At 42.0% G+C, this 13,238-nt stretch overlaps 1 protein-coding gene across 4 annotated transcripts in view; it reads right to left on the bottom strand.

Annotated features, from left to right (window-relative positions):
- The window catches only part of PLPPR5 (phospholipid phosphatase related 5), a 465,309-nt gene that overhangs the window by 68,796 nt on the left and 383,275 nt on the right, over positions 1-13,238 (bottom strand). For all 4 annotated transcript variants that reach the window (XM_021088656.1, XM_021088657.1, XM_013997347.2 and 1 more), the window contains 2 exon segments: positions 5,721-5,853; positions 306-556 (listed from right to left, as the gene is read on the bottom strand). In XM_021088656.1, the coding sequence (XP_020944315.1) occupies positions 306-556; positions 5,721-5,853 (384 nt within the window).

The raw sequence follows: 13,238 nt of genomic DNA, 5'->3' as shown, positions 1-13,238 counted from the left end.
TTATGAAGCCTGCTAGAGGACAAATTTGTTTCCAGTAAGCCCTATTTAATATAAAGACAAATATACTCTCAGATAGAAATGCTAATGGCTGTATTTTTTTTAATACAACCAACTACCCACACATAATCTCATCAGAGTCAACTGGCTTAATTTTATTCACAGCACAAACAGCTATTATTAAAAATAAATTAAATGGCCTGCAGAAAGCTGTTAATGTGACTTTGATTATGGCAGCGAGGAACAATTTCTACTTTGGGAGCCTTAACAGAAAGACCAACGAAGAATGGTTTCTAACCCTTACTTACTGTCAGATACATGGCTGCATAGACACTGAGGGCTGCTTCTTTGGATGGAAACGTTTTCCTTGCTCTCATGATGAGATCCGGGTTGCCCGTGCACGCTTCTTCCCCACTGATGAACTGCGTATACTGCTGACAGCCAAGCGCCGTGTAGTTGGGTTTACACAGGGCGAGAAAATGCGGGGCCAGATTTCCTGTAACCACTTGCCCGGCATTTACAAAGATATCTGTAGCAAACAGTCCAAAGGTATAAATTCCTGGGGAAGAAAACAAACCACCGTAACTCTGGTTTGCTGTGTTTCCATTTACAATAAGCCAACATGCAAATATTTGAGAAACTATAAAACAGCCCATGTCTGCACACATATATACATACATATGGTTCCGCCACTTCACCCCCTCCAGTTTTCATTCCGTTCCCTTTGCTTTCTGAAGCAGTGGGAGTGTTAAATTATTTAGCATATTGAGCTGTCTACCACTGGCTACATTTTTATGCGTGGCAGGTTTATAAGACATAAGATAAAAGAAGAAAATAGATTCCAAGGCTGTCTTTGGGTAATGCGATTTTTTAAATGGAGACGTGTTTCCCTAGAGAGGGTTCAGTCTATCACCTTCTATTAATGTTAGAAATCTTTATGTTTTTCCCTATTTTTGAAAAAAAAATTTTTTATCTTGCTAACATAAAGCAGAGCAGTCATCTCCCTTTGATTATGCCTCGTAAGCCCATTCAAACAGATATTAACTCTGCTGGAGGTGCCAATTAGCAGCAAAAGCCAATGCCATCAGTTTTCATTAAAGTATCATGGAAAATCTTAAGTAAAGCAGAATGTTCTCAGCTTAATCTCTACATTGCCTACGGAAACACATTTTTAAAAGTTACATAGCAGCTAAGTCCCACCTGCTCTTTCATGGGTTGGTTTTTAATTTCTCAAACTTGGGACAATTTCACAAATAATCAAGGGATTAGATTATAATTTTAAAATGATCATCACAGTATTAAAAATGTATTTGCCTTGTTCACCTGAAGGTATAAAATTAAGTGCCTGAATTTTTCCTCCTTTTGTAAAGAACATGCCAGTTTACTCAAATATCAAAAATATGTTCTAAACTCCATGTCACTGGTCATTATTGCCAAAACTTCTCTTTCTACTTGGCAGGGTAGGCCAATTAAATTCTTTGACATCACTGTCAATTAATCCTATGGATACTTTCTGCAAGGATGTGGTATCGTTGTAAAAGAAATCCATTCTTTTATAATTTGGGCTCATAAAATCCATCAGGACATTTTAAAACTATAGCAAAATAATACTTCCCAAACAGTTGGTTCATTAAAAATTCATATAATTCTATTACAATAATTAGATGCTTTTTTCTTTGGTATATATTTCTGGATTGCTTCCTAAGCTTTTACATAATCCTTGGCTGTTGGGTAGCAAATCACCAGGATCAAATAACTTTCCAGCATTAGATGAATGACTCTCCTTTTCATTTTCCAAATATTACATAAGATTATGAAAGGTTCCTGCACACACACGTGCACCCAGAAAAACTCTATGTGTCTACAAATGGCAATGAAACAAAGACCTTAGGTTCTCTACTGAAAGGATGAAATGAAAAGATTTCTTTACATCTTATCAGCATTCCCTGAGTCCTGTGAGTGAATGTTGTTAAGATCAGAAATGTGATAGAGGCAGAGACGTGGAAGAGAACAAAGCTCAAGAAAACGTGATTGGAAGCAAGACCTGGCATGGGAACTGAAATGCCGCGTCTTCATCTCTGCTCCCTTGAAATCTAGGCTACGATGTACTCATTTTCTTTAAGCAAACCATTCTTTTTATCTGATATGGTAAGTTTTCCTATTTAAAGTAGAAAGGAATATTTGATAAGGATATGGAAACATCTCTTGTAAAGTTCCCCGACGTGCTCTAGAATTAAAGTGTCAGTGCAGCGGGCCCAAGGCCAAGACTGTCGACCACAAAGATACTGATGAAAGTGAGAGCCCGCAGGTGTGTCCATGGTGCTGACCTGGACTTTAGAATGGAATAAAGTCACTCGAAAGAGTGAAGTTCCATTATGCAGTAATGCTTTGCTCACAAGCTCCCCTTTCATTATAACTAGAACCATTCAAATCATGATAAATGAGGAAACAAGAAACAAACCAAGCACTCCTAAATATTTCATAAAATCGTAAGGAACATGCAGAGACTTAAAAGCCCACTTTACTTTGTGACAGACAGGCACGCCTTGTTTATTGAACTTCCCTTTCCTGGGCTTCGCAGATAGTGCATGTTTTACAATTGAAGGTGTGGGTAACTCTGTGTTAAGCAAGTCTACTGGCGCCATTTTTCTAATGACAGGTGCTCGCTTTGCGTGTCTAAGTCATATTTTAGTAATTCTCCCAATATTTCAAAGTTTTTCTTTATTTGTGATCTGAGATCAGTGATCTTCCATGTTACTATGGCACCTGTTCTGGGGCACCACAAACTCCACCCAAATAAGACGGTGAACTTAATTGATAAATGTTGTGTGTGTTTTGACTGCTCCACCAACCAGCTGTTCCCCTATATTTCTCTCCTTCCCCTCAGGTCACCCTACTTCCTAAGATACAACATGATTGAAATCAGGCCAATTAAAAATCCTCCAATAGCCTCTATGTGTACAAGGGAGAGGAAGAGTCATACACGTCTCACTTTAAATGAAAAGCTGGGAATGATTAGGCTTAGTGAGGACGGCATGTCAAAAGCTGAGACAGGCTGAAAGCTAGGTCTCTGGTGCCAAACAGTTGGCCAAATGGTGAACACAAAGGAAAAATTCTTGAAAGAAATTAAAAGTGCTACTCCAGTGAACACACAAATGATAAGAAAGCAAAACAGCCTTATTGCCAATACGGAGAAAGTTTTAGCAGTCTGGATAGAAGATCCAGCCAGCCACACCATTGATCTTAAGCCAAAGCCTAGGCCAGAGCCAGGTCCTAACTCTTCAGTTCTACAAAAATGGAGAGAGGTGAGGATGCTGCAAAGGAAAAGTCTGAAGCCAGCAGAGGATGTTCCATGAGGTTTAAGGAAATACACCATCTCCACAACAGGCAAGTGCAAAGTTATGCATAACCTGTGGCAAGCTATTCAGAAGACCTAACTACATCATTAAATGAAGGTGTGCACACTGAACAATAGATTTTCTTTTTCTTTCTTTTCTTTTTCTTTCTTCCTTTTCTTTCCTTCCTTCCTTCTTCCCTCTCTTTTCTTTTCCTTTTCTCTCTCTTTTCTTTCTTTCTTTCTTTCTTTCTTTCTTTCTTTCTTTCTTTCTTTCTTTCTTTCTTGTCTTGTCTTGTCTTTTGCAAGCTCATGATAAAACTTAAATAGATGAAGAGCTGCTTCTTATAAATGAGCAAAGAAAGTGGTTTCTTGATGTGGAATCTACTGCTGGTAAAGATGCTGTGAAGAGTGTTGAAATGACAACAAAGGATTTAGAATATTCTGTTAACTTGGTTGCTAAAGCAGCAGCAGGGTTTGAGAGGATTGACTACCATTTTTAAAGATATTCCACTGTGGGTGAAATGTTATCAAGCAGCATGGCAGGCTACAGAGAAATTGTTCGTGAAAGGAAGAGTCAATCAATGTGGCAAACTTCATTGTTGTCTTATTTTAAGAAATTGGCACGGCCACTCCAACCTTTAGCTACCACCACTTTGATCCGTCCGCAGTCATCAATGGTGAGGAAAGACACTCCACCAGCAAAAGATTACAACTCATTAAACGCTCAGATGATTTTGATCAAAACACATTTTTTGGTGATAAAATATTTTTAATTAAAGTATGTATTTTTTTAGACATAACATTATTGCACACTTAATACACTAAATACAGGTGTAAACATAACTTCTATATGCACTGGGGAACCAAAAAATTCATCTGATGCACTTGACTGCCATAATTGCTTTATTGTGATGGTCTGGGACTGAGCCTGCAGTCTCTTGGAGGTATGCCTGTATGTTCTTTAGAAATATGTGTGCAGATGCATAAAATATTTTACTTAAATAGGCTTCATATAAGTTAATACTATTGAGGACGGTTCAATTCCATTAAAATACTTCAGTTCTGAGTATATGATAGCTTATTTTGTTATTAAATGATTCTTAAGCAAAGATTGAGTTAAGAACACAGTACTGATGCATCTGAGAAATATAGCTTTTGAGGTTTCATATACAAGTTATCCCTTCAACAGAATAACTAGGGCTGTTGAGATGAGTGAGTCGATGGCAATAAAAAAAACAGTCTTAGACATGAAAACTTTTCTTCTCCAGAGAGATTTAAAGGCCAGATGACATTTGATTAATCTTTACTGGGTTTATTTATAGATGAGGTCATCTATGCATAATAACTCCCAGGTCTTCATCTTGATCCCATCAATAGGAGAACTATACTGAAGGGTTACATATCCTAAATCTTAAGCTTAACACTGATCAAAATTTATCTGGAGTTCCTGTTGTGGCTCAGCAGAAACAAATCTGACTAGTATCCATGAGGACATAGGTTCAATCCCTGACCTCGCTTGGTGGGTTAAGGATCTGTGAGCTGTGGTGTAGGTCACAGATGAGGCTCGGATCTAGCATTGCTGTGGCTGTGGTGTAGGCTGACGGCTACAGCTCCGATTCGACCCCTTGCCTGGGAACCTCCATATGCCCCGGGTGCGGCCCTAAAAAGACAAAAAAAAAAAAAAAAAAAAGAATTTAATCTTAAATGTTATTTAATATATACAGGCATACTTCTTCTTATCCGATAAAGCCACAAAACAATATTCTATATTAAGTTTTATTACTGTTTCACCTGTCTGGACCAAGTGTCTATTGAATTGAGGTAATTTTCAGTAATTTGTCTGTGTTCATATGTATTAGTGCTAGAAATTGAGATTTAAAATGAAAGTGTCAGTAAATCCTTGTCCTCTAAGAAAATCACCAATACATTTTGTTGTTGTTAAAAACAAAACAAAACAAAACAAAACAAAACCCAGCTCAGAAGTAGTTCACGGAGAGCTACATATGATAATTAACGAATTCAACATTTTCTTTGCAAAGCTGTTTTTCTTGTCCTTTATAGTGTTCAGCAACCTACCTAGATGATCAGTTCTCCCGAGGCATTGTTTCTGAAATTTAATAAACAAGGTAAATCATTTCTTTCAATTATGTGATTGGTAGCTTTCTTTAAGAAGATTAAATATCGTAACATGCTGGAGGTTTTTTCCTTACAATAATATGGAAATGACACCATGGGGTGGTGAGAGAAAACAGTATGCAGGGTTTATTTTTAACACCAAATTGAAACATTTTACAGAAAATATAACCTAATATTTGCATACGGTTAAAATGCTGGTCTATAAAAACATTGTTTCAACAACAATAAAAACAAGTCAATGAACACATACCAAGAAATCGGACAGTTCTCCTCACCAGTGGGTTTATATAGCAACAGTCTCCAGTTAAAATAGTTTTCTCCTGGTTTTCAAAATCCCTTGTGGCCAGTTGTAGGCAAAACACAGCAGTTTCTCCAACGATTATCTTGCAAGAAAATAAAAGGTGAAAGAACATTAGAATTTAACCAGTATAAATGGAGACTAGATTTCTTCTTAAAAAGTGCAAAAAAGAGTCCCTTTGAGTAGCAACAATCTTAATATAAAACTGAACCACATTTGGGTAATCAACCCTTCTATTATAATCTTTATGTAGGAAACCCATATACCCCTCAATTCAAGAAAGTATTACGCTGGCAAAAAATTTGACTCTGCCATAGAAATCAGAACAATACAAAAATATTCTTAAAAGGACCTGATATAGATATACTAAAATTATATTAATACTTTTATAACAAGAAAATCTAATCAAAATAATATTATTCTATTCTGGGGCATTATTAAGCATTGTAATCAGTAATATATTCTTTATAGTGTAGTATAAATAGGTCATTTTAGTCTTCATAAAAAAATTATATGAAACGGAGAATACCATCTTTCACAAGGGCAAAAACCAAGATTTGGAACTCAAATGCACTGTTGAAGGCCACAGAGCCAGTGAGGAGAAAAATCAGGTTCTGGTCCAGATTCTTTGCTCAACTATGCTGATTTATGAAAGGACCTCGCTACTTTCCACTGGTGTTTGTACCATTTCATTTGTTTTCGTATGTGGTCTTTAAAATCACCCAGCAGGGTACTAGAGCAAGTGTCATGTGTCATCATATCATTTTATGGATGAGAAAATGAAAGCTTGGGGAGCTTAAATAATTTGCTCCCCATAAGGCTAGTCAGAAGCCAAGAAAAAAATTTCTGACTAAGCCCTAGATCTTCTGACTCTAGAAATAAGACTATGAGAAAAGAAACTGCGGCCAATAGCAAGTTTCCTGTTTTGTCATCATTAAGGTTCACTTTTAGTTCACCTGATCAGAGTTAAATAATGTACTATATAGGGACTCCCCAGCATCCTCTGAAGAAGGGATTTTGGGGTCTATGTGAAAAGTAATACCTGTGATTTTTCAAAATTCTAAGTGGAAGGTAGAGAAGGAGGTCACAGGAGATTAATGTTTAATTTCATTCCAATGTGTGCAACAGATTAAGAGACATCTCTTAATTTTTATGCTTCCTTCTGCCTTCTTTTTCCTCTTTTCTCACTGTATTTCTTCTTCCAAGAAGGTCAGGGGTCAAGGTTTAACCAGAAGATGTTGAGCTGAATTACTTTAAAAGAATCTAGCTTTGCCTATCTGGGAAGGCTGAATTGAATTAGGAAGGGCGAGTCTCCAGCCTTCCAAATCCTTCTGAAATGCCTAACTCTGGTAAAGTAGAGCAGGTGTATGATGAGACAGTTCATCCAGCCTAAACAGGCACAAGGGGTATTTTTTTATGGGTCTGTCAGCTGCCACCAGAGTGCTCGGAGAAACTGACAGATAGACAAGCTGTGTGTCTGACACCTTCTTAGCCCCCGTTCCGAATCACCCTTTCATGCCCTACCCTGCTCTCTGCTGCTCCATGAAGGAAGTTACTTTCTGAGTTTTCAGTTTCAACTTCTTCCAGGACTATTTTGCTCCCAGAATGTTCCCAATTCTAACATTCTCTCACCAACACCACATCATGAGCATGCTGGGTCCCCCCCGACTCTGCCCTCTGAGAGCTCTCGTCTCCTCCACGCCAGGTATCATGAGGTCCTTATTTCCAGGCTGGCTCCACCCCCCAGTACCCTGAACCCCCAAGTCACTGTTAACACATCAAAGCTCCCAAATTGTAGTAGATACCCAAGAACTCTTCCTGAATGCCCGAGTGAATTCCATTCTCAATAGATCACATCCTCAACAGATCAGAAGGTGTTAGTCTGCTTCTGACCTTTTTGCCTGACTCCCAATAAACACTTTTTTCTGCCTTGGTCCTGAGATGACGGCTCTACTTTATATGCCAGTCCCTGTAACCAGATCCTATATGCTTAGCCTCTGACTTGGTGACTCATTTTGTTACCAGGTTCCTACTGGACTAAAAGCTGCCTTGTCCGGGCTCCTCTTCCCGGTTTTCCTAATGATAACCTGCCTGCGTGTATCTCAGCACATCGCATGTTTCTGAGTTTCCTGTTTCTGGCTCGAACATATCTGTCAAAACACTGTCTTGGTCACTATCATTTGGCTGCTACTGAAGGAATCCCCCGAAACTGGGTTAAGAAGAATAGGGAGTTTATTCTAGGGTTGGTGGGTTTTCTCAGGCCCTAGCATGATGGGGGCCCACAACTAGGTCCAGGAATGGAAATTTCTCAGAAGCCCAGGCACCTCCTCTCTTAGTCTCACTCTTTCTCTCTGGAGTCACACTGTCTCTCATCTCATCTCTTCTCTGCATGCCTGACTCATTCTTGTCTTTCTGCAAGCCGGTTCTGCTGCTTCCTTGTGTACACAGTTGCCCCCGTCTCCAAGCTCCCTGCCTGTCTTGAACCTGTCAGCTCGGTTCAAGGAAAATTCAACTAATTAGATTTACTGAACCCCCATTCAAAATCCCCAGAAGGCTCAGCCTGAGACAGGTGTCTCTTCTTGTCCAATTAACCAAGGTTAAAAAGATGTGATGCGGTGTAGGAAACTGCCTCTGTGGGTGGAAGGTTCTCCAAAAAAGGGAGCTGCAGCAATGCCTATTTCAAGCTCCCGTCCATTACATCTTGCTGGACCTCCCCCTTGCTGATTCTTACCCTTGACCAGCGCTTTCCACCATGTTCTCTGGATACTGTGTCCAGCCTGCTTCCTTGGACTTTGTCTCATCAAATGTGTGTGCCTAGACCCTAGTGTCCATTCTCCTGCAGCGGGTTTGTCTACTTCCCATGCTCTAGTTCTTCCTCCTTCACTAGAACATTCACAGAGCTCCTCATCCATATCCTATTTTTTAACTTCCCCCACCCCACCTTCCTAAGTCAAAACTTCCACTGTTCCAACTCTGATAAATCCAAGCAATGAAAATAACCTGATTCTTAGGACAGTAAATACCTCGATGCCTCTTGGGTTAAGGGCACAGTGCTGGGCACTGATCTTTAAAGGTTTCTAACCACTCTGGGCGGTCACCGAGTGAAATCATTAATAATGGTATAAGGATGTTCATGCTGAGTTTTGATTGGTTTGACCATAAGTATCAGCAGAATATTTAGGGAGTGTCACTGAGTCACTGAGGGCATCTGTGATGGCCATGACTTGTGCCACTAGGACCTCCTGGACTGGGCAGGCTTTTGATGGCCCCAGCTGCCACTCCTCTGGATCAACTAAGTCCCTGCTGAGGCCACACTTCCTGCAGGTTTCTCCCAGAGATGCCTGGGCATGGCACAGGAAGCTGGGTAAGTCCATTTCCCTGAGATGTGGCATGCCTCTAACTGGCAATTTTCGTTTAAAGACTCCCCATGATTCTGGCCAAGTCTTTCTTGGAACGGTGCTGTTCTCTGAGGGTTTTCCTACCCAATCCTGCTTCCTTCCTTCTCCCCTTCACAGGGGCCAGACCTCCGGCACAGTCGGGAGGCTCTCCTGGCCTTCTCAGGCTTACCACCTCGCAACTTTTATCTTTTACCAGCGTTTCTCGTGATAAATTTCTTGTACATCTCATCACAGGTGGTACCCGCTTCTAGGAGATCCCAAATGAAGATGCCATCAGGGAAAGATGGGGGTGACCCTGACTACTTGGCAAGGGAGGGTAGTTATGAGACAGATGTAGAAGATTTGGATGCAAGCCACGTTGGGAGGCAGGATTCAGAGAGGAATGGTCGTTCTCCACTTGACCTGAACACAGGCTAAAGTGTATTGAGTCTGCCTTGGACAGAGAATCTGGTCAGTCAATTGCAGACCTAAATTCTGTATTCCCTGATTTCATTTTGTTTTTTTCTCCTGTCCTGTCAGAAGCCCTCCCTAGAGGACTTCATTCCTCCTAAGGCTTTACTAAGCCCTGCTACTATAAAGAATCCTACTTCTCTTTCCTTTGAGCTCCAGAGGCGGGTCTCCAACCACCCATTAAACTGCAACATCTCAGCGTGCTCAGATCTGCATGCTGAGATCATCCAAGCCTTTTCATCCAAAATGAAATCCCTGCTGCCCACCCTGAACCTCTTGCCCAACTTGGACAGACAGACGCAAACCCTCTCACCCTTACATACCATGCTGCAGCCCCACTTCCCTCCTTTCCCTCTATCAACGGCTAAAATTCTACTGCTTCTATATTTTAATTATATTTCACATATGCCCACTCTTATCACTATTGCTATTTTAAAGTCCAGTCCCTCATCACTTCTTTCCTGCATTATAGCATCCTCAGAACTCGCCTCTGCGCTTGCAATTTCCCTGCTCACATTTTGTGCCAACCACATGTCCTATTTATGATGTCCAACGAGTCTTCAGAGCCAATGAAAACACAGGATTTGCCGTACAAGTCTGTTTACAGGTGAGCCTAAACCTATCTTCTTCAGCTTCTGCCACTCTTAGGAGCCTCCAGACACACTGTGTTGTAGCTGCAGCTAAACATTTTCATTCCCCAACACAGCAGGCACTCCCATACATTCTGCCTTTCATTCTTGGTCCCTGCTTAAGAGAGGCAACAGTAAGCAGTTCAGTTCTTAAAACAAGATTTACATATTGCACAGTCCAGCCCTCCCTCTCTGCATTCCAATAGCACTTTGTACATTTATTATGGTATTTTACACACGACTTTATAAGTATCAGTAACATCTGTCTCCTCCACTTAATTGAGAGCTTCTCTGAGACAGGGGCTATGTCACATTTATCTTTATACTTCCCTACTGAAGCACAGTGGCTGGCACTAAATATGCATGGCTGCATGAATGAATGAAATCTAGCTCAATCTGTCCTTACAGACAAGGACACCTATCCAGAGAGAAACACAGAAGTGACATGTGTCTCTTACTGGCACAGCCAGAACCTGAGTCCAAGGTGAGAGCTCTTTTGACCACAGCCTCTACCTAGAAGTCTGGAAGCATTTCCTGTCATTTTTCCAGGGTAAGCCAGGTCCGCTCTCTGCTCTCCGCTGACACTCCTCCAGGCACAGGTTACATTCTGGAGTCCCGCCACATTCCTCCTTTTCTACCGTCTTAAGGGAAAGCTCTTGGGACCCAAAGCACTTGATAGGGACCTGCACACCTTCTGGGCTCTCCAGGTCTAAGAGAACGCAGTTTAGAAAAAGACTTTCCTGATCCTTTTGCCACACATGCCAGTCTCCCAACAAAGACCAAAAGGGCATCACACCACCTTTCTAACTTTGCCATTATTGTTCATTCATTTTTTTTGAGGCTCCGTTTCCAGCAATCTTTCTTCACATTTCTACAGCATGCTCCACAGGTGTAACTGCACACCTGGTGCTCTGGTCATTTTCTCACCACTGTCCAGAAGAGGTTCCTAATCGGGAGTCACTGACCACCGTCTTCATTAGACGCCCAAAGCGGCCCTTGGGAAAGATCCCAAGTGGTGGCTTTTGTTCCAGGGAGCGAGGACAAGGGCACAGAGGCCAGAGACGGAGATGTGAAAAGCTTTGTCACTCTGTCACTTTGAGGTTTTCCTTGATAAAATTTCCTTTCTCCAGTGAACTAAGAAAGAAAAGCTGTTTGCAGAGAGAGCTGAGGGGATTAACTGAGATGGACCCCAAGGTGCACAGCCCCTCCCCTGCCTGCCTCCGGCCGCAGGGGCCCAGAAAGTGAGAAAGGAGGACACCTAAGCAGGACACCTGTGGCTCCCCGGGGAGAATCAACCCGATTCCCGTGGGCTAACAGTTCACAGGGGGCATTCTTCCCCCACCGCAGCTGGGAAATACAAGGAAAAGGGAAAAAAGACTCTAGCGGTAGAAGGGGGTGCATAGTAAAAACAGAGCAGTCAACCCCCACCTCATTTGCATCTGCCTTCCAGGACCCCTCACAGGGGCTTGCCAACCTCATCCCACCACCTCCCCTCCTCTGCCAAGAGGACAAGCCCTCTGATTCCTCGGGTCTATAGGATAAGATGCCCACCAAGGGCTCGGGAGCGGATACTGAAGGGCTGTCACTTGAGCAACGGTGTCTGAGCGACGGTGCTGCTCCTTGAATCACTGTCCCCTCTCAGTCCACTCACGTGGTGGAATGAGTGGGACCCCCCATCCTCACCCAGCCTGATAATGAAAGCCCTACATTCCACAGACCAACCAAAACAGAGGACTCTGTTCCCTGTGACACACCGTTCTCTCCCTAAGCCACTCCATCCGGTCTTACTGAACTCAGTGTTGGCGGCACGAAGCTCCCTGAACCCGACACCTTGCTTATGGAGCCGGATCGACACACTCCCCCATCCGAAATGACCCAGCCATGTCTCCAACGCATCTTTGAGGACAGATCTAGTATCCGGTTCTCTTTCTCATCTTTTACCCAGTTTGGCAACAAGTCAAAAGTCCCACCTTGCTGATGAACAGCGACCTACAAAAAAAGCAGGTGTGAGTCATAAATCATCAAGCATAACTGTCTCTGTAATGAGCACATAACGCTGCTCTCACGGCTCAACCCCTGGAGGCTGACCCTCTGCGATCCATATTTCTTAATGACAAAATGCTGAAGTTAGTTTCTCCTGGAAGATAACATCATGACAGATGCATCAAACATCAACTTTTAATGTTTTCATTTATAAAAATCCAATTAGAAATTCCTCTTCCGGAGTTCCCGTCGTGGCGCAGTGGTTAACGAATCCGACTAGGAACCATGAGGTTGCGGGTTCGGTCCCTGCCCTTGCTCAGTGGGTTAAGGATCCGGCGTTGCCGTGAGCTGTGGTGTAGGTTGCAGACACGGCTCGGATCCCGCGTTGCTGTGGCTCTGGTGTAGGCCGGTGGCTACAGCTCCGATTCGACCCCTAGCCTGGGAATCTCCATATGCCGCGGGAGCGGCCCGAGAGATAGCAACAACAACAATAACAACAACAACAACAACAACAACAACAACAACAAAGACAAAAGACAAAAAAAAAAAAAAAAAAAGAAATTCCTCTTCCCTTCAACTGGTGGTCACTCAAAGATATCCCGGCTTCACTGGTTTGACATTAGCACACACAAAAAAAACACTTCAGGTATATTCCAGCAACCAGTGAGATGGCACCTGGCTTGTGTCTCACATACTTCAGATATATGTCAACTAATATCTGAAAAGCAGCTTTTAAAAGCAACTTATAAAATTTAGTAATGGCACACATGGAAGTTTTCAAAAGTAGGAGGGTACTGAGTTTATATGTAGGTGTCTATCAAACACACTATGCATTCTTGGGTATTGCAAAGACACATAGAGAGAGACAGCTCATTTCCCCTCCAGCCAAAGAAAGTTCTAAGCTACATGAAGAGGTGAAAAGCTCCACTGGCTACCATCTCATTAGCTTTGTGCCATGATATGGAGACACTGAAGTTTCTTCTGAGTGTAAATGAATTTCACCCTTGGAA

The sequence above is a fragment of the Sus scrofa genome, chromosome 4, assembly GCF_000003025.6.
Source record: "Sus scrofa isolate TJ Tabasco breed Duroc chromosome 4, Sscrofa11.1, whole genome shotgun sequence".
NCBI lineage: Eukaryota > Metazoa > Chordata > Mammalia > Artiodactyla > Suidae > Sus > Sus scrofa.
The sequence above is the reverse complement of the archived record's forward strand: the minus strand, read 5'-3'. Positions and strand labels throughout refer to the sequence as shown.